The sequence below is a fragment of the Coregonus lavaretus genome, assembly GCF_964263955.1.
Source record: "Coregonus lavaretus genome assembly, chromosome: 13".
NCBI classification, from domain to species: domain Eukaryota; kingdom Metazoa; phylum Chordata; class Actinopteri; order Salmoniformes; family Salmonidae; genus Coregonus; species Coregonus lavaretus.
The window spans coordinates 38177973-38203027 of NC_140000.1; the positions used below are offsets into that span (position 1 = coordinate 38177973).

At 41.3% G+C, this 25055-nt stretch overlaps 4 protein-coding genes across 7 annotated transcripts in view; 1 reads left to right on the forward strand and 3 right to left on the reverse strand.

Annotated features, from left to right (window-relative positions):
• Positions 1-36: 36 nt before the first annotated feature.
• On the reverse strand, positions 37-13309 carry akr1b1.1 (aldo-keto reductase family 1, member B1 (aldose reductase), tandem duplicate 1). Of its 2 annotated transcripts, none has more exons than XM_084175416.1 (11): positions 13161-13309; positions 4531-4661; positions 3896-4063; positions 3454-3570; positions 3269-3346; positions 3026-3148; positions 2806-2912; positions 2475-2556; positions 1691-1774; positions 695-777; positions 37-607 (listed from the first exon to the last, which is right to left on the reverse strand). In XM_084175416.1, the coding sequence occupies exons 2-11, from the start codon at positions 4600-4602 to the stop codon at positions 565-567; spliced, it is 957 nt and encodes a 318-aa protein (XP_084031542.1). In that variant the 5' UTR covers positions 4603-4661; positions 13161-13309; the 3' UTR covers positions 37-564. The 2 variants fall into 2 exon arrangements, with proteins under 2 accessions (XP_084031542.1, XP_084031543.1); XM_084175417.1 differs by having other exon boundaries at positions 13168-13302.
• On the forward strand, positions 12509-14472 carry stmp1 (short transmembrane mitochondrial protein 1). The gene is made up of 3 exons (XM_084175421.1): positions 12509-12743; positions 12965-13018; positions 13687-14472. The coding sequence occupies exons 1-3, from the start codon at positions 12729-12731 to the stop codon at positions 13759-13761; spliced, it is 144 nt and encodes a 47-aa protein (XP_084031547.1). The 5' UTR covers positions 12509-12728; the 3' UTR covers positions 13762-14472.
• A 632-nt stretch (positions 14473-15104) lies between these two features.
• smkr1 (small lysine rich protein 1) lies at positions 15105-16828 on the reverse strand. The gene has a single exon (XM_084175420.1). The coding sequence runs from the start codon at positions 15497-15499 to the stop codon at positions 15203-15205; it is 297 nt and encodes a 98-aa protein (XP_084031546.1). The 5' UTR covers positions 15500-16828; the 3' UTR covers positions 15105-15202.
• A 2156-nt stretch (positions 16829-18984) lies between these two features.
• strip2 (striatin interacting protein 2) overlaps positions 18985-25055 on the reverse strand; it is a gene marked incomplete at its 5' end in the record, with an annotated part of 29361 nt that continues 23290 nt past the window's right edge. For 2 of the 3 annotated variants that reach the window (XM_084175415.1, XM_084175413.1), the window contains 7 exons: positions 19054-19390; positions 21594-21798; positions 22011-22115; positions 22314-22380; positions 22707-22807; positions 24543-24669; positions 24865-24962. In XM_084175415.1, the coding sequence (XP_084031541.1) occupies positions 19137-19390; positions 21594-21798; positions 22011-22115; positions 22314-22380; positions 22707-22807; positions 24543-24669; positions 24865-24962 (957 nt within the window). In that variant the 3' untranslated portion in view covers positions 19054-19136. Of the gene's footprint in view, positions 19391-21593; positions 21799-22010; positions 22116-22313; positions 22381-22706; positions 22808-24542; positions 24670-24864; positions 24963-25055 lie in introns of all 3 variants that reach the window. The other variant, XM_084175414.1, reaches the window with a different exon arrangement.

Genomic DNA, 25055 nt, shown 5'->3' on the forward strand with positions numbered 1-25055 from the left:
TAATATTATACATGCAGATAAGGAAATATTCATATATCAAGGTAGTCAGTTAGAAGTGTATATTTCAGGATTAGAATCTTGTTTAAAAATATGTAGAACTACATAACATCTTAGTGCAGAACATCAAGAAATTCTGGAATGAGTCACATTTTACTGTGTAAATTGTCAATGTTAACATATTGTTTGAGCTATATCTCTAAAGAGCACTGTAATGAATTATAATTTCATAGAACGAGGAGCACAGGGACGCCATGCTTTTCAAAGGCACTTTCCAACTATGCAACATGCATAAACATGTTTAAACTCTGAACAAGTAAAGGCAACACTATTTGGCACTTATTACATTACACACTGACATTATCTGTGGACGTTCTGTTCGCCTACTGAACTTCTCTGTATCTCATGAACAATGTCAAAGTAGTGGTTGAATCTATATACAACTACTGGACTTCTCGCTGAATGTCCCCAGTGTCTTTCACAGATAGGAAGACAGGCACTACATTATAGGAATGTGGGTGTCGTGTCAGTGTCCTTTGTCTTTAGTTCCAGTTCCACTTGGAGGTTTCAGTACTCTGCATGCAGAGGGAAGTCTTTGTGCTTGTTGCCCCTGCAGTGAGGAGGAGGGTACGTCAGGTAAGAACAGGTAAAAGAGGAAAGTGGGGTTGAAGTCAGCATCTAGACACTCTGGACTCACCATTCCATAGCGAATCCTCTCCAATTCCTGTTGAAATCCAGGATGATTTTCATGTCTTCGTCATTCAGCTCAAAGTCCAACACCTGTTTGAAGGCAACAAAATAAGTATGTTGAAGTGTGAAGGAACCGGTGACTTGAAACCAAAAGATTGTAGGGGGGGGCGCAACTCAATATTAGGAAGGAGTTCCTAATGTTTTTCACAATGTGTATACGACGAGAAGTGTAAGAAGTGTGAAGAGGTCTGTGGCTCTGGTGTAAGGATCTTGCCCCCCCAAAGCACGAGGTTGTAGGTGCGAACTCAGGTGCCAGCTCTTGAGCATGGTTGGGTACTGAGGACTGCTGGTCAGTGAGTCAAGGCCACTTCAGGGAGTGGCTGCCACACAATGATGCCCGGAGGGCAGTGGAGTTGGCTAGAAGGGCGTGACAAGCGGACAGGCTAAACCACTCCTGGAAAAAGTGGGCACTTAGTTTTTAAAATGGAGATGTGCCCACTTTTTCCAGGAGTTTTTCTCCATAACTGCTGCTTTTCACAGGAGGGGACCCCAGGTATTTACCTCCATGAGTTCTGAGAGCCTTCAAACTATCCTGGAGAATCAACGCAACCACATTCAGGAGCTGAGCCTGGGATCGAACCTACAACCCTGTACATCAGAGGTAAGATTCTTACCAGAGCCAATGGCTCTTCCATACTTAGAACACTGCTCTTCATATATGACAATGAAAGCTGCAGAAAACAGACAAGAGATGAGATTTGAACCTAGAAGGGGATTTAACCTCTGAGCGACCAACTCCTTCAGGATTCTGACTTTCCAGAATTGTCCTGTGTAAGCACGCCCTTAGAATGCACTTAGTGGTTTCCACATCTCTATCTAGGCAGTTCTATGTGATAGGAAAAGACACTGCCAAAGTTCAATGAAGTGAAACATTTTATTTGAAGTAAAAAATATATATATTTTATTGAATCGCTTCCATCCAGTTATAATTGTCAAAAAATACCTGGAAATTTTCCTTGATCCGGGAGGGCGTCGCCGACTTGGGAATGACGATCACATTCCTTTGGATTTGAAAGCGGATAAGGACCTGTGGAGAGGATAAGAACAGCGATATGTCACTTGACTTACCCTAGACCAAGACTCCTTTTACCCAGCCAAAGAATGTAACTGTTACCATGTGAGCGTTGGACCGACACCCCAATGACACAGTTTCAAAACAATGATTCTTATGTTAGAAGAGACTTGTCTTGGAAAACGGCAGCCAAAACCCATTCGAACCCCTAGCCGTTTTCTTTAAACGCTCCACATGGGACCCATATCCAATTTCATACATAGGCTAATCATTGTATATAGATCTATCAGCATATATAATTGTACTGTAAGGTTATTTTGAAGAGTGGTACATCAGCCGTGTTAACCTCAACTTGAATGGACTTTCATTGAAAATTGAGAATGTCACAAATCATGACAGGAGTAAGCATGGTTGAGAACACGGTTGGTTCTGCCCTTTGTATTCCCTATAACTAGGGCCCTGGGTTTGGTGCAATCATGTGACATGCCTGGATTTTAACCTTTTTATTTAAAGCTTTTTCATCAAAGTGTTCCCTTTCCTTTTTATGTCAGATTGTCCACCAACATACTCAGACAATTGCTTTCATTTTTGGTGTAATTCAATATTTCTGGATAAGGTTTAAAATACAGGATAAAATCTTGCTACAGTATGTCACTAAAGGCAGAATTAGGGGAAAGTTCACCGTTTGTAAAGGTTATTGTTGTTTCTCTCATACCTGTGCTGTGGTCTTATTGTGTTTATCAGCGATGGCCTTTATCTTTGGGTCCTCAAGCAGAGCCGGCTCACCAGGTTTCGCCCTGTTGAAAATGTAATTTATTTTAGTCTTCCTTATGTTGACATGGTCAAACACATGTAATTTTTAATGGTGGGTGGGGCCTGAAAAAATCTGTAAGTAGGGAAAGAGTAGGGTCCGACACCGCACACGCTCATTGAAACGTTGTCAATAACCAATTAAATACAATGCATGTTTTGGATAATTTCAGTGTACAGGTCAATTGTACTTTATACACATTAGGAACATCTTATAAAAGTGTGATCTATCTCACCATGGTCTGTCTGGGGAGCCCAGAGGGCTGTAGGCTGTCACTGAGATGCCTTTAGAGTGACAGTAGTTGATCAGCTTCTCCTGAGTCAGATAGGGGTGGCATTCAATCTGGAGGGACAAATGCAAAGATGAGGCGTTGGTAATACAGAGATGGGGCAATAACGCCTTGATACAAACTGTACTGACTTGTTTTTTCTGTCTTGATCATCAGACTACAGTACCTGGTTGTTGGCAGGTTTATACTTGAGGCCTGGCTTGTTCAGGATGGATTCAATCTGGTCTTTGTTAAAGTTGGAGACACCGATAGCCTTGACCAGACCAGCATCCACCAGCTCCTCCATACCCTGTTCAATAAGTCAAGATCTAGCTCAGTAAACTGCCAAATGTCTTGTAGTATGATCTTGTTTGCTAGTGTTGGGGATGTTTGTTTCGGAATACAGTATACCATTTTTTGTTTTCCTTACCTCCCAAGTGTCCAGGAAATTGCTGTCACCTGCGATTACTTGTCCATCTTCACCAATAGGAAATAGGTTCTCACCAGGCTGCAATGACAAGCAAACTAGTTACAGGGCAATAGTCCTCTCACTCTTAACCAGGGATAGTTTGAAAGCTGATAGAGTAATTGTATTGACACAGACACATACAGTACCTGAAAACACATAGGGAAGTGTATCAGGTAGAGATCCAGGTAGTCTAGTTTGAGGTCCCTCAGAGTCTTCTGACAGGCTTCCTTCACCATAGACTTCTGGTGGAGAGTACACCACAGCTATTTGGGAGACAGTAATATTAGACTGCTGCAGCGCATGTTGAAATAGAATATAAATGCCAATATAGCCTATGGACAAATTGAAGTGTCATGGTGATGTGTGGCAGTTGAGTAAGAGTGCACCCAAAACAAATGATAGTACTAGCATGACATTGGTCACCATACAGAGCATGTACATGACATGCCTTCAGCATTTGTCTGCCTGGCATCTAGGGGGAAATCATAGTGGCTCCATGACCAAATCTACAAACATGACTAATGCATCTTGTGATTATATTCCCCTTTCTGGCACAGTGACCAAGTCGATAATCGTCCTCGTACGCACCTTACTGACGATGAAAATCTCCTCTCTCTTCACCACCCCCTGGCCAATCATGGTGTGAATGCCATCCCCCACCTCATCCTCATTCTGGTAACAGTAGGCTCCGTCTATGTGTCTGTAGCCTGCAGAGATGGCTGCTCTCACTGCCTCTGCTACCTTGCCTGCTTCTGCCTGCACAGGGATTCAGAGGAATTACAGATTAGGGCCTAGATATTGTGTTCTATTGTGGTTACCTCACACTTGAGCCTATGTCAGAAAGGCTACATAATACTGTAGAAATACTAATCATGACAGATGTATGATTATACTGTATAATATATTCATCATCATTTAATATCACAGAGTTATGTAACTAAATGATGGCCTATATTGGTAGGTCAAAAGTCAAGTATAGGCTAACCCCGATTCCAAGTGTGACAGTAAAATATTTGTGCAAAAATAAGATGCTTAATCTTGGTCATCATCATAGTTCATTAAAACGCTCAGGATATATGGGAAATGAGAAGATGAACATACCAGTAGCTGCCAAAGGAAAGAAGCCGTTAACTGCCAATTTTTGATTCCACGTGTTCAGTTCAACAATTATCAATGCCATCCATGCAAGATGACTAGAATAAACAAATTGCGCTTTATCTTACCCTCCATGTGCCCAAGCCCACGATAGGCATGCTGGCCCCGGTGTTGAGCGTTACAGTGGGTGTGGGTGTCATCTTTAAAGATCTGCTGTAGTATCAATCCTAGGATGCTGGGTTGTGAGAGGAGAGGATCCCTGTATTCAGAGGGGAAGGAATCAGTATTCTCAGTGCAGCACATAAAGAGCTGAAACACAGATGTGAGGAGGGTTATGGGGTTTATGTAGAGGGATAGTGTCTGTGTTTGATTAGTTACGCCTGCCTCCCGTCCCCTACAGCTAAAGCAGCGAATGGGGCTAGAAAAGGGAGTGACGGAGTAGCTGAATGAATCAGCATGTATATGTGTGTGTGTGTGCATGCACAGAGAGTTTGCTTGTCACAATGACAAGGGGACACATTGTTTGTTTAAATAATTCAGGGTGTGATGCAGCATGCATCTCATGCTAATGTTGATTGAGTTGAAGAACATATGATATAACATGATGTCATCGAGTATATAGCTTTTTTTTTGGTGTTGATCGGTATTTGTAGATTGTCTAGAGCCGAATCATCTTCCTTATACAAGGTAACAACCTGCTCACTGATTGGCTAGTGTTCAAATACAACATTATTGCAACCTTGGAGTGATTTTTGACCTTGCAATGATTGTGATAAAAAGGACAAGTCATGCTGATTTCAACAGTCAGTGAGTCAAGCTGTAATACTTGAGTCATTGACTGTTGAAATCAGCATCCTGTGCATACATTTTTTGTATGGTGTGACTAGCATAAAAACACAATAGATTAGATTAAATGCAACAGACCCAGAACCACAGACTCCATATTTTATGCAGATCTGCAACATAAGCCTCAAAAGCATAGATAGTTTACTAGATTTGAACCCACAAGCTATCTAGGTTAGGCATACGGTTAGCAGTGTGGTTAAGGTAAAAAAAAAAAAAAAAAAAAAAGGTGAGGTTTAAAATCACATTTTAAGAAGAGAAATGGACGGGGTTTATGATTTTGGCTGTGGTAACTAGTGATGGCCCTGAAGAGCCTGTCTAGAGGTCTCTGGAGCCACAAACTAGCTAGCTAGCTAGCTAGCTGTTTTATGCACTTTTATCTGAACTTGAGAAAAGTAAAAATGTACAAACAAAGGATGAAAAGCTGAGATTGAACAGCACATTAGATTAGTCTATGCCTGGATTGAACCCATATCACCCAATAAAGACCTTAGCTACCCAGATAGCAAGAAGGATCCATGCCAGATCCACGCCTGGATCTATTGAAACGGACCTGGGGTCCAGATGCACAACGGGCCAATACCGGCGTGGATCTGGATTCCGGATCTAAAACAGAGTTGGGCCATGACAGGCCCAGCTTTTTCCCAAATCTCCCATACATATTTTACCTCCGGATTGGCTCTGGGCCAGATCTGTATCAGCTCTGATTTTGACTCATTACTGATAGTGAGGTGTTCTAATTTTCTTACTTTAAATACTGTATGTTGAGCAATGAATTCAGATTAAAATGTAAATGGGTTTTAACATATTTAAGTTCTTTGTGACACATTTCCATCCAGACCATAACATTATCCTACCATAATTCTCATCATAACTGACATTTTAATTACATTTAATTAATAGCTTTAACACGTAAATATATTTTCAAACACACATACCTAAAGTATTGCAGTAGTTATTGGTGATTCTGTAAAAGCATACTGTACAACTGTAAATACTTAACCACGGTAATCTACTGACTCAAATACTAAAATAAAACATGAAACAACATTTATTGATTTAAAAATGTATTCAAATGTGTGTGCAAAGTGGTGTAATTGTTATACTTTTAAATTAAAGACATCAACCAGAAACATTTTCAATAAGTATACTGAACAAAAATATAAACGCAACATGCAACTATTTCAAATATTTTACTGAGGTACAGTTCATATTAGGAAAACTTCATTAGGCCCTAATCTGTGGATTTCACATGACTGGGAATACAGATATGCATCTGTTGGTCACAGATACAGTGGCTTGCGAAAGTATTCACCCCCCTTGCCATTTTTTCCTATTTTGTTGCCTTACAACCTGGAATTAAAATTGATTTTTTGGGGGTTTGTATCATTTGATTCACAAAACATGCCTAACACTTGGAAGATGCTAAATATTATTTTTTTGTGAAACAAACAAGAAATAAGACCAAAAAACAGAAAACTTGAGCGTGCATAACTATTCACCCCCCCCCCCTCCCCTCTCATGCAGCGCAACACATCTTCTTCGCATAGAGTTGATCAGGCTGTTGATTGTGGCCTGTGGAATGTTGTCCCACTCCTCTTCAATGGCTGTGCAAAGTTGCTGGACGTTGGCGGAAACTGGAACACGCTGACGTACACGTTGATCCAGAGCATACCAAACATGCTCAATGGGTGACATGTCTGGTGAGTATGCAGGCTATGGAAGAACTGGGACATTTTCAGCTTCCAGGAATTGTGTACAGATCCTTGCGACATGGGGCCATGCATTATCATGCTGAAACATGATGATGTCAGCGGATGAATGGCACGACAATGGGCCTCAGGATCTTGTTACGGTATCTCTGTGCATTCAAATTGCCACCGATAAAATACAATTGTTTGTTGTCCGTAACTTATACCTGCCCATACCATAACGCCACTGCCACCATGGGGCACTCGGTTCACAACGTTGACATCAGCAAACCGCTCGCCCACACGACCCCATACAAGTGGTCTGTGGTTGATAGGCCGGTTGGAAGTACTGCTAAATTCTCTAAAACGACGTTGGAGGTGGTTTATGGTAGAGAAATGAACATTCTCTGGCAACAGCTCTGGTGGACATTCCTGCAGTCAGCATGCCAATTATACGCTCCCTCAAAACTTGAGACATCTGTGGCTTTTTATTGTCCACAGCACAAGGTGCACCTGTGTAATGATCATGCTGTTTAATCAGCTGCTTGATATGCCACACCTGTCAGATGGCAAAGGAGAAATGTTCACTAACAAGGATGCAAACAAATTTGTCCACAATCTGAGAAAAATAAGCTTTTTGTGCGTATGGAACATTTCTGGGATCTTTTTTTTTAGCTCATAAAACATGGGACCAACCAATGTTGCGTTAATATTTTTGTTTGCAACACAAAGACAAAGGCTTATGTTACTATCTCACCACTCCCATATTAAAATGCAATGGCATTCCATATATTGCATTATGACATTACAAATAATTAACAATTTACCGGTATAATCAGGTATTAGAAGTAAAGTGGAAGGTATTAGAAGTAAAGTGGCACTGCGGAAAGACCCACAAGAACAAATAGGGGCTGAAAATAAAACAAGCCAGGACCAAATGTGGAAGAGTGGAGATACAGGTGCAGCGCAAAGTTGTAGCACCTCGTAAGACACAGAACTCCAGTCCGGAAGCACCTCACAGCACTGGAGATCTCTCAGCACCCGTGTCACCTCAAGGCCGCAGGAGGGACCCATCTGATGCCACCCCAGAAACCCAAGCCCGACCAACCCAACCAACAACAGAAATAATGAAATGGCCAAAGATGAGCGAAACCAAGGAATGGAATCAACTAGACCAAGACCTCAACAAAGTCCTAGAATCACTAGCCGGGACAGCTGAACGGAAAGTTGACACCCTCACAAAAATCACTTATAATCTGGTGATCCTGCTGTTGTCACATGCTACACATGCACATATGTGTGCACATGCATCCATCTATCCAATGTTATCATGATGTGTTATAAGAGATATTATACTTTAGTAATCCACAATGACCTGGTGATGTAAAAGTCTAATAATGGCATTATCTTCCATATTCCTACAGATACCTTGCAACTGGAGATTCCTTTAAAACGATTGCCTACAGTTACCGTGTAGGGCACTGCACGGTTGGGTGATCAGGGCCATCTGGGACTGTCTCGTGGGGGAATTCAGGCGTGTGAAGGCTACCGGTGTCCTGCATAACTTCATGAGGATGGACACGAGGACCAGGAGGGGATCTGCAGCTCGCTGCCGTGTGCCAGAGGAGAGGTCTGCTGCTCTGCAGGATGTTTCAAGGATGGGGGCCAACAACGCAGCACAGGAGGCAGTCCGTGTGCAGGAGATCTTCACCTCCTACTTCTTCGAAGAGGGTGCTGTTCCCTGGCAACACCATAGACTGCACTATGCACAACCAAAGGCTCTTTTAAGAGCCATCCACATTGCAATAAGAGTATTCTTCCATTTACTTAACTATGTCAACTGCAGTTATTCAATTCCCAGTTTCTCTCCCTTTGATTTCTACTTCTCAGGTGAGGGTGTTGTTTAGGTAAGGGTGATGTCTGTACAAAAACAAAACACCTACACACTCGCGTATCAATCTGATTGATGGATTGTGTGGTGCAGTAAGCAGGCTCAGGTGTATAACTGTGGCTCCTTCCAACTTCAAAGAATAGGCAAGAGGACCAACCATGGAGAATAGTAAGACTTCATTATTTCACTTCATTATTTCTATTTACAGTATATAACTACACTATATTGTTTGTCCTCGTGTGTCTGTGCATGTTTTTCAGTATAAAATACTCTGCAGACACTTAGTGTGGACACCAGGTGAGGCCACACACACAGATTCCTGTTGAACACTGTCTCTTTAACTACCTTATCTTCTCATTAACAGTCTCTCTCTCCTTCACTTCATCCCTCTTCTCCCTAAATCATCTAGGCTATATCAGCTGTGTCGGTGAACCCCTCCCACATCTGAACTGGCTACATAGAGGGCACAGCATGATCAGAGGTGAGAGGTCACTTGGTCGGGTCAACAGGAAGTATTATTAAAGAGATGCTTTACATTGAAATATAGATAGAGATGTAGTAGTCCCAGAGTTAATGATCCAAGGTCAGTTTTGCGTTTCACCTCCTGATGATTATGATGACTGAGAGTGTTAGAAAAAAAACAAGACTTAATCATGCTCTCTCTCGCCAACCCCCAGTCCCGTCATCGCTACCTCACCCGCCCAAGGCTGGTTAGGAGACACCGCTAGAGACACTATTATGTAATTGTGATGAACTGAAAGAATATTAAGTTTAGTAGCACTGTAATTCATTAATCATATGCTGTCTTCCATGCTCCTCTTTTCTTACTTAATTCCCTTTCTGTCTTTTACACTCTCTCACACCTCTCTCCCCACCTTCTCTTTCTTCCTGTTTTTATAATGGACACCAGATGTGCATTGAAGTACAGATTGAACTTGAATTTATAATATAATATTACAATTATAATATTTCTATTAAAAATGGATTATGTATTTATAACACTTGGATAATTAACTTTTTCCAATAAAGCATTTCACATTCTCTACTGGTTGAAATTAAGTCTCTCATTTGATGAAATACTACACCTATCCTGTGTCCTCAGATCAGTGCAGATGAAGGAAATTAGATATTGAGATGAACCTATGATGCATAGGAAGTGTAGTGTACTGTTTTTTAAATTCTGTTTCTGTATATATGAATTACAAATCAGCCTTTAACTAGTTAAATCATGTTTCTAGTCTATTGCATAGTTTCAATGTGTAACCAGTGATGTCCCAGGACCAGGATTGGTAAACACTGTTGAAGTGTATAATTGTAATACATACAGACACAGCATCATTAAAAGACTGGAGTTTTATACTCCTGGTATTGTATATGACTGAAAAAGAATGTCTCACAGACATTCATACCTGAACTGCACCATTATTTGACAAGGTAGAGTACATAATCAGTGAATATATTCAATATACAAGCTACAATGTGGGGATCTCATGCTTGGTAATAACTACATGTATATACTACTTGCATCCTTGTCACAAAGTTATATTATACTCAATCCATAGGCTTCATTAATGTTATTCCGACTGTTTTGACGTTGATACAACCGGCTATGACAGCTGAGGTTCATAGCTAGGTTCTGAACTAATATTTATACCAAACGTTTTAGGGTCCATACACATATCGGCTACATAGCTAGCTGCACATCCATAGGCATACAGGTATTTTTATCCTCACCTGCACAATAAGCAAGAAAATAGTTAGCTAGCTACGTTCCTTCAGCTGCCTTGCATGGCAAATATCAGTAAGGCAAGCTTACACAATTGTACATTCAATTTGCAGTAAATACTTTAGATAGCTAGCTAGATTCTTTACATCCACTGTTTCACAAGACGACAGCCTGGTTTGTTGGTTGTTTTAGGAGTCCCTAAAACATGAAACAACCAGAATTACAATGTCATACTCATTTCACAACGCCCATACAGCGCTGTTAAGTTAGCTGGCTAATGTTTGCTAAATAGCGATTTTCGTAAATTAACTTTATGACAAAAAAATAATGCATAATCGTTTGTCTCTACATTAACTAACATATTCTTCTCAACTGTACTTTTTTTTTTGCACGATTCGTTATGAAGTTATAATTACTTGCATTTGCTTCAATCCTAGTATTTTTGTCAGCCATCTTTGCTGAAGAAAGTCTCCAGCGTTGGGTCGCATGGCGTTAAATTCGTCATGGTAACCACTCCATATGATTGGTCATCGCCCAGCGTGCGCCACTGGTGATTTGCATAAAGTTGGGACGTACTGGGTCAGTATTTGTAGTGCAGGAATGTGGGGTGGCAGTCAGTAAACATAACAGTATTACAGATCATCAGGCTGTATATATGGCGGAGCTGTTGGCCTTGAAGTGGGTGGAGGAAATTAAGCCAGATAGAATAGTTATTTGCTCTGACTCAAGTGCAGTGTTAATGAGCCTTTAGCTCACGTAGCAGACAAGACCTGTTTATGAGGTGCTACAAACCCATGGCAGGATTAAACAGATGGGTATTCAGATAAGATTTACTTTGGTTCAAGCCCATTTGGGGGTGGAGGGGAACGAGGCGGTAGATGAACAGGCTAAACAAGCACTTAGTAGTGGGGATGTTGATGCTGAAGTGTCAATGAGCAAGGCAGAGTAAAAAAGACTGATATATACAGTGATGGTGCAGAGATGGCAGGAGCAGTGGAATAGAAATAATAAGGGAAGGCATTTATTTCAGGTACAGAGGAAAGTCGGGGAGGGGGGGACGGCAGGAAGGGACAGAAGAGAGGAGGCTATTTTTACAAGATTAAGTGTGGGACACAGCCAGTTGAATAAGACATTAAATGTGATAGGAAAGCATCCATCAGGAAAGTGTGATTATTGTCAGGAAATAGAGACTGTGGAGCATGTCAATGCTGCCAATGACTGGAACGAACTGCAAAAATCTCTGAAGCTGGAGACTTTTATCTCCCTCACTAACTTTAAGCATCAGTTGTCAGAGCACCTTACCGATCACTGCACCTGTACACAGCCCATCTGAAATTAGCCCACCCAACTACCTCATCCCCATATTGTTATTTATTTTGCTCATTTGCACCCCAGTATCTCTATTTGCACATCATCTCTTGCACATCTATCTTTCCAGTGTTAATACTAAATTGTAAATATTTTGCACTGTGGCCTATTTATTGCCTTACCTCCATAACTTGCTACATTTGCACACACTGTATATATATTTTCTGTTGTATTTTTGACTTTATGTTTTGTTTACCCCATATGTAACTCTGTGTTGTTGTTTTTTATCGCACTGCTTTGCTTTATCTTGGGCAGGTCGCAGTTGTAAATGAGAACTTGTTCTCAACTGGCTTACCTGGTTAAATAAAGGTGGGAAAAAAAACATGTATTGCTACAGTGTGGGCAGCATCAGAGGGAAAGAGAGAGGATGAGATTTAGTATGAGGGAGAAGGGGATACAGGAAATTAGTTGAAAGAGTATATTGAGAAGAACGTCATTAGATATAGTTTCACATATGTTGCTATCTTTTTTAAGAGAAACGGGGTTGGCAGGTAGGATTTAGTTTCTCCCTGTCTCTGGCCCACATTCCAGTACGGTAGGTGGCGGTAGTGCACCATAATGTTGGATGCCAACCGCCGATAAACCCCACTGAAGAAGAAGAAGTAGCTGTTTGAACACACAGCACCGGCGTAGACACCAGATGACCGAAACCTTGCAAAATTAAAATGATTTTTTAAGGCGACATGACATGCGCATTATTCACTGTTGATGACATTGCTAGCTGGCTAGCTGTTTTGACCGGATTTTGAAACCATCAACTGGATTGCTAAAATACATACAATATTGTCTCATTCATTAGACAAGACCATGCTGCAGTTTCTGGTGAGTTGATATCGAAATGAAAACGATATTGCAAACTTTCTGCGTCTTTTTGTGATGTGTGTATTGATGATGGGCTAGCTAGTTTGCTAACTTAGCTAGCTATCATAACTATGCTGAATGCTAGCTAGTTAACCATGCATTGTCAATGCTGCTGACCTAGCTAGTAAAAACAACAATATGTATTCCGTCTTGAATAAAACTGTTTCTTTCTAATCTTGCAGGCTGGGTTTACCTTGGGAAACGTTGTTGGGATGTACCTCGCTCAAAACTACGAGGTACTAAGGGGAACAACTAGCGCCGCGGACTATACTCCACTTCCAACCGAGTGGAGCAGAGACAAGGCTTTGTGGAGTCTAACTCCCAACTACATCGACAAGGTCAATACTTTTTAAAAAAAGTTTATTATGTAACGCCTACCTTGTACCTATGTTTATCCTCTGTAGTTGCGTGCCTTTCTTTGTTTGCTGAAATCCATACTTTTTCAATAAACGTGAATCAAAAGCAACCACCAACTGTTTCCTTATTGAGATTCAATTGGCATTTGCGCAGAGTTGCCATCTTTGCGCAACAGCAATGAGCAAACAGTCGGTGGTTGTATTTGATTGAAAAAGTATGGATTTCAGCAAAAGAAAGGCACAACTACAGAGGACAAACATAGGTACACGTAGGTGTTTCATAATTCAATTTTTTTTTAAAGTATTGACCTTGGGCGAATCGATGTAGTTAGAGCTAGATTCCACATAGCCTGGTCTCTGCTCCACTCTGTTGGAGTCATCAGAAACTTCCTTCACGGTGGAGTTTAGTCAGCTAGGGAACAACCCACTATATATGTCAGTTAGTGTCAATGGTTCCCTTGTGTATTTGCATGACAAATACAATAGGCCTATGTCATTGAACTCTTTCTTTTTGGCACTCTTCTCTGATTACTCCACCTCTGTTTAAGGTCCCCAACATTTCCAAAAAGATAGAAGCCTTCAAGAAGGATGTGGAGGCAAAGAAGAAACCTCCAGAGGAGTGAAGAGATGTTTCTTTACATCCATGTTGTTGATCAGAGCCAGATTGAAGAGATGGGGACTATTGGAACAACAAGATGCACACCACAGAGGATATTTTTTTCATCTAATTTAATCTTTGCTATTAAAGGCAATCTGTGTACTAAGGTTATTACATTGGCAGAGGAATAAATTGTAAAAAAAAAAAAAATGGATTCTCTAAGTAGGATTTTTAAAGTGCATGGACTGGCCCAGATTTTTTGTTTGTTTGTATTCATAAAGTACTTAGCTACTTTTTAAGATAATATTATGAGGGTGCTATTTATGAGTGGAAATGCAAAGATTACTAACTGCTGTGGGATCATCTAAACTCCAGAAACCTTGGCCTTATCCTCGCAAGCAGCTGGGCAGGGCAGGCCTTTAGGTGGGGCACTGGCAATAGCATTTATATCAAGTCTAAACATGGCATTTGTACAATATACGCTTGTCAGTTTTGCCAACTAAACAGAGTGCAGTTACTGCTTTTGAGTGGTGTTATCATATAAATACACTTGAATTGGGAGGCCTGTTCTATGGATTATATTTCTGTGGGTGTTATGTTATTGAGAATGAGCAGCTCATGTAAATTGCATCGTTTGGCGTCTATTCTAGGCTAAATGCTGTTCTCTAACATCGTAGGCCTAATTCAGATGTGCCTACATCTGTTTAGCCTGCATGAATACATTTGCTGAATTTTGTTCAAGTGTCTGTCATAAATTGAAAGGAGAAAGGTGTTACATTGCATAACAAGCTAATGTTGTCAAGCCAAAGGACCTAGCGCAATGCTTCATCACCATCCAGTAAAATATTATTTTGTGGGGTGGTTATTCTAACTAGCCATGTTTATTCTTAACATCCATTATCCAGAAAAGCATTCTTAACATGCATCACAACAATTTTTCTTGAGAGCATCTGGGTATGGTATGCCAGCAGAGGTCAACATATTTCCACGTTTTCTTTCCCCTGTGCTTTGTAAATAACTACCAATCCACCAGAGGTCACCAAAGTTCTATTTTGAATTTGAACAGAATAGATAAACAAAAATCTACATTATAATCAGGGCTCTATTCAATCTGTAAAGCTGAAGTGTTACAGATTCTGTGATCGAAGTTTAAAGGTAATTTCCGATTTAGCCGACATAAGCAGTGTTTAGCATGAATGCAGTCTCTGCTAAAATTGGCAACAGTGGAGACTGCTGAGGGCTCATAATACTGGCTGGAATGAAGTGAATGCTATCAAACACGTGAAACCATTCCATTCCGGCCATTATTATGAGCCGTCCTCCCCTCAGCAGGCTCCACTGATCGGGAAAATTGCCTTTAAATTTATATTGCGCTGTAAAGCTGGATTTCTGCCATGCGGATTGAATAGAGCCCGTACTAAACTATGACAATGTTTGCTTTGCTCTTGGCACGGTTTATGGTAGAATCACTTTTTGTTTTTTGGTTTCTTGCCCTTCATTCCTCCTGTTTTCTTTTTTGTTGACTCAGGCCATCCAAAGCCTCTGAACTCCAGACAGTCAACTGCATTGTGGGAAATGTAGTAAACATTCTGCATGGCTGCTGGACTGAGAATGTCCACTTCTGACTTGGTGGCTTTGGCACTGACTGATCTCTTCTTGGATGACCTTCTCCTCTCAGGCTTTTTGACAGGCCTGCCACTGTGTGACCTTGACTTTCTGGATTCTGTTGATTTTCTTAATTCTGTAGGCTGTGGACAAACCATTTGATAATCACTATAGATAACATGGAAAAGTTCATGTTAAGCAGTATGTTCAGTAATGTAGGCTACTAGCTCTACACTGCACCATTGACCAGTGATCAGTGTATGCAACAACTGCATCAAATTTACTGTACCATTGTGTGGACATTCCTCTTCTATATGATTTGTGAGATCATTCATTCTCTGCAAATGTGTCACCAAAGAAACCTGGAAACATCAGGGACATCACACATGGGTTACTTTTACTTTTCAAGTAAAGGATGCATGCCCACATCCCAAACCTTACAAGTTGCAATATGTCATTTTTCTATTAGGTCGTTGTGAACAAGTGAAATGAATTTTTAAATCAAATGAAGTCACACAAATTGAAATAACCTAGAATTGTAATAGAAATAGTTATGCTTACCAACCTTTCCGTGTAAAAGTCTGGCAGAGAGACGACATCCCATGAGTTTGTATCCTGTTGTCGTAGAGACTAGGCTTGTTCTTGGTGTTTGAATAGGCAGCCGCTTTTACAAGGTTGTCCCCCTTCTCTGTGCTGCTGGGCATGACGTTAGTTGCTGTCTCACATGTCCTTTGTCTCCCACAAAGAATGTCTGTTTACATCACCATGGTAATCTGCTGATTATCTCCTGGCATCATGAATATTATATTACAAAAACACCATTCCTTATTGACAATCAATAAATAGACCTATACCAAAGGGGGGAAACTATTTTGCTTACCGTTTTAACTTTGGGATAAAAACAAAAAACACTTTCATACAAGAAATCATCACGTATTCTCACACTACCTGATCTCCAGGAAAACCTTATGTGGAATGCACATAAGTCAGACAACACTATCCTGAATAGGTTGTAAAAAGGGTGTAGACTTCCTAAACATTATCCATAGAAAAATGTATACTAATTAAAACCAGTGATCTCTTTATTTAGAAAATACAGTATATGAAGGTCAGAATTATCTTACAAGTTTAAACTCTGATATTATAATATGTCCTTCAACAGAATAATGCCTCTGTACAGGACGGTGATTGCACATACCCCCCTGAACAAAATCAATATTATTATAATCACACTGTCCTATAATTATGACAAAACACACACATAGCAACATCCAAACACTGCAAAACACATCCTCCAACTGTGCCAGAACTCAAACATACATATGTACTGTAGAGTATTTCCAGTGATTGTACAATTTCAGGTAGAAAAAGAGATATTGCATTGTTTTGAATGAGAGATGCTCTGAGTAAGGCATTCATTTATAATCAAAACTGGCACTCATTACTTTGGCACATGAGATTAGGGTTTCTGAAATAAAGTTGTGAGTAACTGCAACGAAAAGTGTAAAGAAATTATCAACATTGTGTTAGATTACTGTATGTACCAATCCAAGTGTAGACTACTTTTCAATGCTTACATTGTTATTACCATGTTATTGCAAGTCCACCAGTTGCATTCATACTTACATACTGTATAGGTATTGAGGAGGAAGCCATAGTTGTACAACCTGAACTTTATAATTATTGTACATACTGAAAACCTGAGAACCTCAAGATAAGCAGTTATTTTGAAAGCTTTTGCATTCAAGAAAACCCAGAAGTAAAGGCCAAATGGCTTTCTCTTCACCTGTGTGGGACAAACTTGACATGTCTTTTGAGACACTCCAGAAGCACATGGTGCTGATTCAATAGACAAATGTATGTGCTTTTACCAAAACGCCCTACATATACCAATCGTGAGTGGGAGTACATTTTGAATGTGTTCTAAAAACTGAATTTTACATAAGTCACGTCAAAATATTGTATCAATTTCAGAATACAGCTTTAAATATGACATGTTCAAACAGAAATATAAAACTGCAGCCATGCACACTTAGTTTCCACAAAGAAGCACAATTCAGTTACACAATCAATGTTCAATACAAAGATAATACAACAAAGTACATCTCAGCCGCCTACACAAAATCCCCGGAGAGAGATACTAAAGACTACAGTAGATAGTATGAAAAAGTGACCACGATCATGTCTTATGTGCTTGTGTCATCAGAGAATGTTCCATAACCTTCAGAGAAAGTTACGGAACACTCAACAGAGAATACTTACTGGCCTTGACAGGCCAAGGTAGTTGTCATAAAAATCAGCATCATTGTGTGACAACTACTGTGTATTCAGCGAGGGAAATCATAGCCTCACAAGGATACTTGTAGCCCTTCAGCCGTTGTGCTGTTATTCAAAATTGGCTGCTGTGCTGCTCTGTGGAAGCGGGGAGGTGGACTGAGGGCTGAACCAAGACAGCCATGACACCTTTGGGAGGACAGAGAGTGAAGCACACAGGACTCCTCAGGTTCCCAGAGGGAGTCAGGGACACTGCCCTCGATTTACCCATAGACAGCCTTCCCACGTTGGGCCGATGAACCCCCTCCAGCCTCCCAATCCCTGGTCAAACTTCTCCAACCCTCCTCCTCTCTCTATTCTGCCTCCCTCTATCCATTGCCCTCTCTTCGCACAGGGAGATGTATGAACCTTTGACTGTGTGCCTATCATTCCAGTGCAGGATCTGTGTTCTTATTTTTCTCATTGTTGGACATAAAAAACTGTAAAAACACCAGGAAATCAGCTCCAAGTGATTTTAATTTTGGAAATCTGTTCCCAAGTATTCCCACGCATAATAGAGAGACATGATCGTATACAAATGTAAGCAAGTTTTGAAGTTATTATCTTAGTCAAATACTATATTTGTTTGGGCTTTTTGCGGTCAATTTGATGTCTACAAATTATTTGTAATTATAAATTAATTATGTTGCCGCCCCCCAACCATCCGCTCAAGAAAAAAAATCGTCCCGCAGCTGAATCTAGTTGATGATCCCTGAGTTACAGGAATATCTGTTTCTGATTACATACATTAAAATACTATTAATCTACAAAGGGGAAAAGTTGTTAAATTCTCCCTTAAAAGCTCAGTGCAGTCAAAAATGTGATTTTCCTGTGTTTTATATATATTTCCACACTTTGAGGTTGGAATAATACTATGAAAATGATGATAATGCCCTTTAAACATAAGAGCGGTTTCTTCCTGTTGTGGTGGGATGGAGTTTTGGTCTGCCTGGTGACATCAGCAGGCGGTAAATGAGTTAATAAACCAATAAAAAAAGAGAGTTCCAAACCTGTCTGCCAATAACAGCTAGTTTTCCCCTCCCTACTCAGACCACTCCCAGACAGTCCTAGCAAAATCCTTGCTTGAGAAATTGCTCTTTGCTAAGAAGCTATTTTTGTATATTTTTTTACCATTTTAATTTAAAACAATCACAGTAAGGTACTTAATTGTTAGTCTGTTAATATACAGTAGTTTCTTTCCAAAAAGGCAATTTTTCTAGAAATATATATCAACCACAATATAATCTGCAGCTATGAGATTTACACACTAAAACATAATGGCTGTGATCAGAAATAAATACACCTGTAAAGCATAACATAAACTAAATATCGTGCTGGTACTTAAATGTACATCTTTATTAAAAAAAAGGACATGCCGTGGATGTAAAATGAATTATTCCACAAAGCACAGAAGATAACCAAATTTACATGAAGATCACAGTAGTCGTAGGCTTGTGTCCCTGGTATGTGTGTCCTCCCCCCTCACTGGGCCTGTTGTAGTAGGCCCTCCCATTGGATAGGCTGTGAAAACACTTCTCTCTCCAGCCACATTTCATAGCTGTAGTGGAAGTCCTCCGGCAGTTCAACACGCTGGCCCAGAACGCTTTGCAGGCAGTTGTCCACCGGGGCGAACTCTCCGTTCTGGTTCTTCTCATAGCGGCGGCTGTTGAACTTCTCGATGCTCTCCCTCAGGGCGCACTCCTCTGCCTGGAAGTCCCACGGCCTCGCGTCGATATCTGGAGGACAAAAGAACAACAACAACAGTCTATTAACTTGATGAACAACACCACATAACCCTTTCCCTTGTCTCTGTCGATTTTCTGTTTGGAATATACATTTTATACTGTTGTTAAAGGACAATAGACCTCAATAATCAATCAATACAAAGAAAACAGTGAAGTCTGGGATTGCAATTACAGCAGAGGGACATGTGGGACCAAGGGATCTCTCTCCTCTCTTGCTCTCTGCCTATCTGGTCCATTGAGAATAGAACCTGAGACATGTGATGACAGACAGTTGTCTCTTTCTCTGAGGGCCTCTCACCCCTAGCTGACCCCTGGTTGGGTTACTATGGCAACACATCCTTAGTTACCGGCCTTCATCTTACTGTAGTTGGGTGATTGGACTTTCAGTTACGGAGATCCTAATCAAAGGCATATACAGTTGAAGTCGGAAGTTTACATACACTTAGGTTGGAGTCATTAAAACTCGTTTTTCAACCACTCCACAAATTTCTTGTTAACAAACTATAGTTTTGGCATGTCGGTTAGGACATCTACTTTGTGCATGACACAAGTAACAATTGTTTACAGACAGATTATTTCACTTATAATTCACTATATCACAATTCCAGTGGGTCAGAAGTTTACATACACTAAGTTGACAGTGCCTTTAAACAGCTTGGAAAATTCCAGAAAATTATGTCATGGCTTTAGAAGCTTCTGATAGGCTAATTGACATCATTTGAGTCAATTGGAGGTGTACCTGTGGATGTATTTCAAGGCCTACCTTCAAACTCAGTGCCTCTTTGCTTGACATCATGGGAAAATCAAAATAAATCAGCCAAGACCTCAGAAAAAAAACTGTAGACCTCCACAAGCCTTGTTCATCCTTGGGAGCAATTTCCAAACGCCTGAAAGTACCACGTTCATCTGTACAAACAATAGTGCGCAAGTATAAACACCATGGGACCATGCAGCCATCATACCGCTCAGGAAGGAGACACGTTCTGTCTCCTAGAGATGAACGTACTTTGGTGCGAAAAGTGCAAATCAATCCCAGAACAACAGCAAAGGACCTTGTGAAGATCCTGGAGGAAACAGGTACAAAAGTATCTATATCCACAGTATAACGAGTCCTATATCGACATAACCTGAAAGGCCGCTCAGCAAGGAAGAAGCCACTGCTCCAAAACCGCCATAAAAAAGCCAGACTACGGTTTGCAACTGCACATGGGGACAAAGATCGTACTTTTTGGAGAAATGTCCTCTGGTCTGATGAAACAAAAATAGAACTGTTTGGCCATAATAATGACCATCGTTATGTTTGGAGGAAAAAGGGGGATGCTTGCAAGCCGGAGAACATCATCCCAACCGTGAAGCATGGGGGTGGTAGAATCATGCTGTGGGGGTGCTTTGCTGCAGGAGGGTCTGGTGCACTTCAAAAAAATTGATGGCATCATGAGGAAGGAAAATTTGGTGGATATATTGAAGCAACATCTCAAGACATCAGTCAGGAATTTAAAGCTTGGTCGCAAATGGGTCTTCCAAATGGACAATGACCCCAAGCATACTTCTAAAGCTGTGGCAAAATGGCTTAAGGACAACTAAGTCAAGGTAGTGGAGTGGCCATCACAAAGCCCTGACCTCAATCATATAGAACATTTGTGGCAGAACTGAAAAAGCGTGTGCGAGCAAGGAGGCCTACAAACCTGACTCAGTTACACCAGCTCTGTCAGGAGGAATGGGCCAAAATTCACCCAACCTATTGTGGGAAGCTTGTGGAAGGCTACCCAAAACGTTTGACCCAAGTTAAACAATTTAAAGGCAATGCTACCAAATACTAATTGAGTATATGTAAACTTCTCACCCACTGGGAATGTGATGAAAGAAATAAAAGAAATAAAAGCTTAAATAAATAATTCTCTCTACTATTACTCTGACATTTCACATTCTTAAAATAAAATGGTGATCCTAACTGACCTAAGAGGGAATTTTTACTAGGATTAAATGTCAGGAATTGTGAAAAACTGAGTTTAAATGTATTTGGTTAAGGTGTATGTAAACTTCCGACTTCAACTGTAGTATGTACCTACTGCATTACATTCACATTCATCATCACATTCCGATTCGTTGCATAGCTTTCACATCTCCTACACACCAGTGAATTAAGAGTTTACTTCAGGTATGCGTTTAAAAGTGTATTTCCTCTGCATCTTACCATTGCCATAGGCCCAATCGTCATTGAGCCTGTGTCGTACTTTCTGGTAGATGGCTGACATGGTCTTCATGTTGCTCTTCCTCCACTGGCGGCCCAGGTACTTGGTCTGGATCTTGAGCAGCTTGAGGACATATAGCTGCATCATGGCCTGTTTGACCTTCAGCGCCCTCTTCAGGATGGGAGCTGACTTGAACACCACCAACATCTGAGAGAGGAGGAGGAGAAGGAAGAGAAGGACACTGAGTGCATCTCAAAAGCGTCCCGTCACAAATCTTTGAATTCCAAACTGACCCCTAGCCTGTACTCCCTAGGCACTCTTGTAGATCTGAAAGGATTTGATAGGTTCTACAAGTGGGCATTGAATAAGGGACATACAGTATGATGCTAGAGAGAGAGGCAAGACCAGGTCTCGCTCACCATGGTCCTGGAGTGTTTCCACTTGGTCAGCTTGTTGAGGATCCTCAGCAGGTTGATGCAGGAGAAGAGATTCCGCCAGCAGAACTGATTACTGTCTCCAGCTTCCTACAACCACAGGAAACAACAGGGTTAGGAGAATTGAAACGCCCACAAAGAATACACATTAAACGGCCTACTATTTAGGATGGGTATCCGGACACGGCCAGTGTCTAATCTCAGCCAATTGATAAACCAAACCCATAGCCATGTCTTTAACATTTGAACAGTCTGATGTAAACACATGGGTTTGTGATCTGGACTCACCAAGCTCTCAGCCGTGAGTTCAGGCATCTCGTGGACCACACAGTGAGGGAAGTCCAGCACACATATACTACAATGAGAGCACACAGAGGAGATCACACACACAAAAAAACGGATTATTACAGCCTATCTTTCTGTCAACAGTGGTGTTATACCTGTCATTGAGGTGTGAGAGACACATGTACCATCCACACCTGAACCCCTTGTGTTTTGGCACCTCCACCTAAACCCTGCAGCAACCTGTGTCTTTTATAAGCAGGAAATAAAAACCTGCCAGACAGAAGCCATGCCTTTATGTGGATGCAGATGGAAGCCATGCCTTTATGTGGGTGCAGATGCACCTCTGGCACTGTGGCAGAAATTAAGTGGTAGTCAGTTCTAGTCAGTGAGTCCTACCTGTTTTTGGCACTGATGTAAGACATGATGTTCTGGTTGAAGAACTTGAGGATGAGCGGGATGCAGTTAGCGAACACCAGGTGTTGAGAGACAATCTCAAACTGAAGAGAGAGAGAGAGACACAGGAAGTACAAGGTCACTGCAAAGTCACTGACTGTCTTTAGTGAACAAGAACCATGGAGGACAAGATAAAGCACTAAGTCACACTGGCCCTTTAATTCCTAATAAGGAAAAATTCATAGCTATTAAATAATAAAATATTAATCCTCCAACCCCAAGTCTTTCTATCTTTCATGAGCAGCCTGCGGAGTTCAGGAAGTGCGATTTCTCCTCTTTTATACATTCTATGCAATCGTTTACTATCATCAAAAGAATGTTCAAGACCACTTTTTATTAGCACAGCTACTATTATTCCTGTATGCATATGAATTCAAAGTAGGAACTATGATGAGCATTCTATCATCATCATTTTGAGGTGAGAAAGACACTCTGAAATGACAACCCCTCTACACTCTCACAAGGGGAATGAGGGGGGTTCCAAAAAGAGGATTTAGCCAATCTGCTCTCCCTATAGGTACTCAGCTCTGCGCCACGGCTGTCTAAGAGCCAGCAGGATAGGAGCCATAGGAAGACTCATTTAACCCTTTCCGTCAGCTGGGTTCTGCAGTTGCATTAATAAGTATTTGTAACAAGCTTCATTTGAGAGTTGGTAGTGGGAAATAAAAGTGAAAGTGATCCTTTTGGGCAGTAGATAGCGCTACTATAATATTACATCCAGCTATGTTCATCCTATTAAATGGGGAACCAGCTCCTTTTTCATTTAGGATTTGACAGAACAGTCCTGACATGCTGCCAGGTATGGGATGCAGCCAGGTATAAGCACACTATTCTCAAAAGAGCAGATGCTCCATTTCTCTGTGAAGACAATTCACTACCGTTCAATAGTGGTGGCGTGCCAAACAGTACATCTTGAACCAATCCCTTTTGAAGGAGCATGATTTTGAGTGCTGAAGAGAGACACACTCTCTCATCTCTGGGAGAAGCAGCAGTAGGAGGACAATAAATGAAGCTAATCTCCCCAAAATAGGAATTATAATCCTCCTTTACAAGAGCAGATTTTGGAGGGAGCTCAGCTTTGCATTTTGGGAGATGGATAGTGCTGCTATGTACCCATTTATTGTCTGATGGTACTTCTCCAACCCTCCTCCTCCTCCTCCTCTCTCTCTCTCTCTATTCTGCCTCCCTCTATCCATTGCCCTCTCTTCGCGCGGCGAGATGTATGAACCTTTGACTGTGTGCCCATCATTCCAGTGCAGGATCTGTGTTGTAGGCTGCCAGGAGCCAAATGGATGGGGGCAGGGAGAGGAGATGAGAGAGACGTGGTGGTGAACGTGGAGGGCAGGGAGAGGAGAGAGAGCAGAGGCTGACCTGGTTGAGGTGGGGGTGGGGGGCAGAGAGAAAGAGAGCGAGACAGAGAGTGGAGGCTGACTAAGTGTGTGAGGGTGGGAAAGGTGTGTTGGGGGGAGAGATCAGTGATGTAGTGGTTAAAAAAATAGGTGGATAAACTGATCGCTGGTTGAGGTGAAAAAAGTAACTCTTCCTATACTTTCAATGCATTTTCCCGCAAAAGTGGTTAAACTGCGTTTACCATCAAATACACCACTGGAAGAGATATGCGAGAGAGCAGCGGCAGACCTGAGGGGGTGGGGGAGAGGGAGGGATGGAGAGCAAGAGAGAGGCTGACCTGGTGTGTGAGGGTGGAAAGGTGGGAAACAGAGAAGGAGAGAGACAGAGGTAGAGAGAAAGAAAGACAGATAGTGGTAGTAGGTGGCTTACTTGGTAGATGTGATTGAGTTTGAGGTGCTTGAGCAGCAGCAGCAGAAGTGCAGAGATGGCCTTGACGATGATCTCCTTATGTCTGTTCACGTCAATACCCAGCTTCATGCTCTGGAGGACCGTGATTCTGCCATCACACACACACACACCTTTTATGTGATTCATAGCAACAACTTCCTTTGACATGATACATCTATAGTCATTCACTTTATTTCTGAACAAACTAAATTCATTTCCTTCTTATTGCCATCACTCAACTTAAGCCTGAACAGCAAAGATGACCGTGAGGGAACAAGGAGAGGCACAAAGCTTTTACACTTACGGCATCTCCTCTGGCAGCACATCAGCCAGTATATTGATGGAGTCCGTCTTGGCCTTAGACGTAGGTGCTGCAGCCAGTAGCAGCTTCAAAAGGGCAATCTGATAAATACAACATGGGTTTTAGCTTTCAACCTCTCAGCTCTGAAACATTACAGGACTATACAGCAAATACTTCGTAAAAATCTACAGTGC

Excerpts from the sequence above, each read along its gene's own strand:
- stmp1 (XM_084175421.1), top strand. Across the intron at positions 13,019-13,686 it reads ACCTCGCTCAAAACTACGAG|GTCCCCAACATTTCCAAAAA; the intron begins GTACTAAGGGGA and ends CCTCTGTTTAAG.
- akr1b1.1 (XM_084175416.1), bottom strand. The coding sequence starts at position 4,602 with ATGACACCCACACCCACTGTAACGCTCAACACCGGGGCCAGCATGCCT. Across the intron at positions 4,064-4,530 it reads TGGGCTTGGGCACATGGAGG|GCAGAAGCAGGCAAGGTAGC; the intron begins GTAAGATAAAGC and ends ATCCCTGTGCAG. Across the intron at positions 778-1,690 it reads GGATCAAGGAAAATTTCCAG|GTGTTGGACTTTGAGCTGAA; the intron begins GTATTTTTTGAC and ends GCCTTCAAACAG.
- smkr1 (XM_084175420.1), bottom strand. The coding sequence starts at position 15,499 with ATGGTTTGTCCACAGCCTACAGAATTAAGAAAATCAACAGAATCCAGA.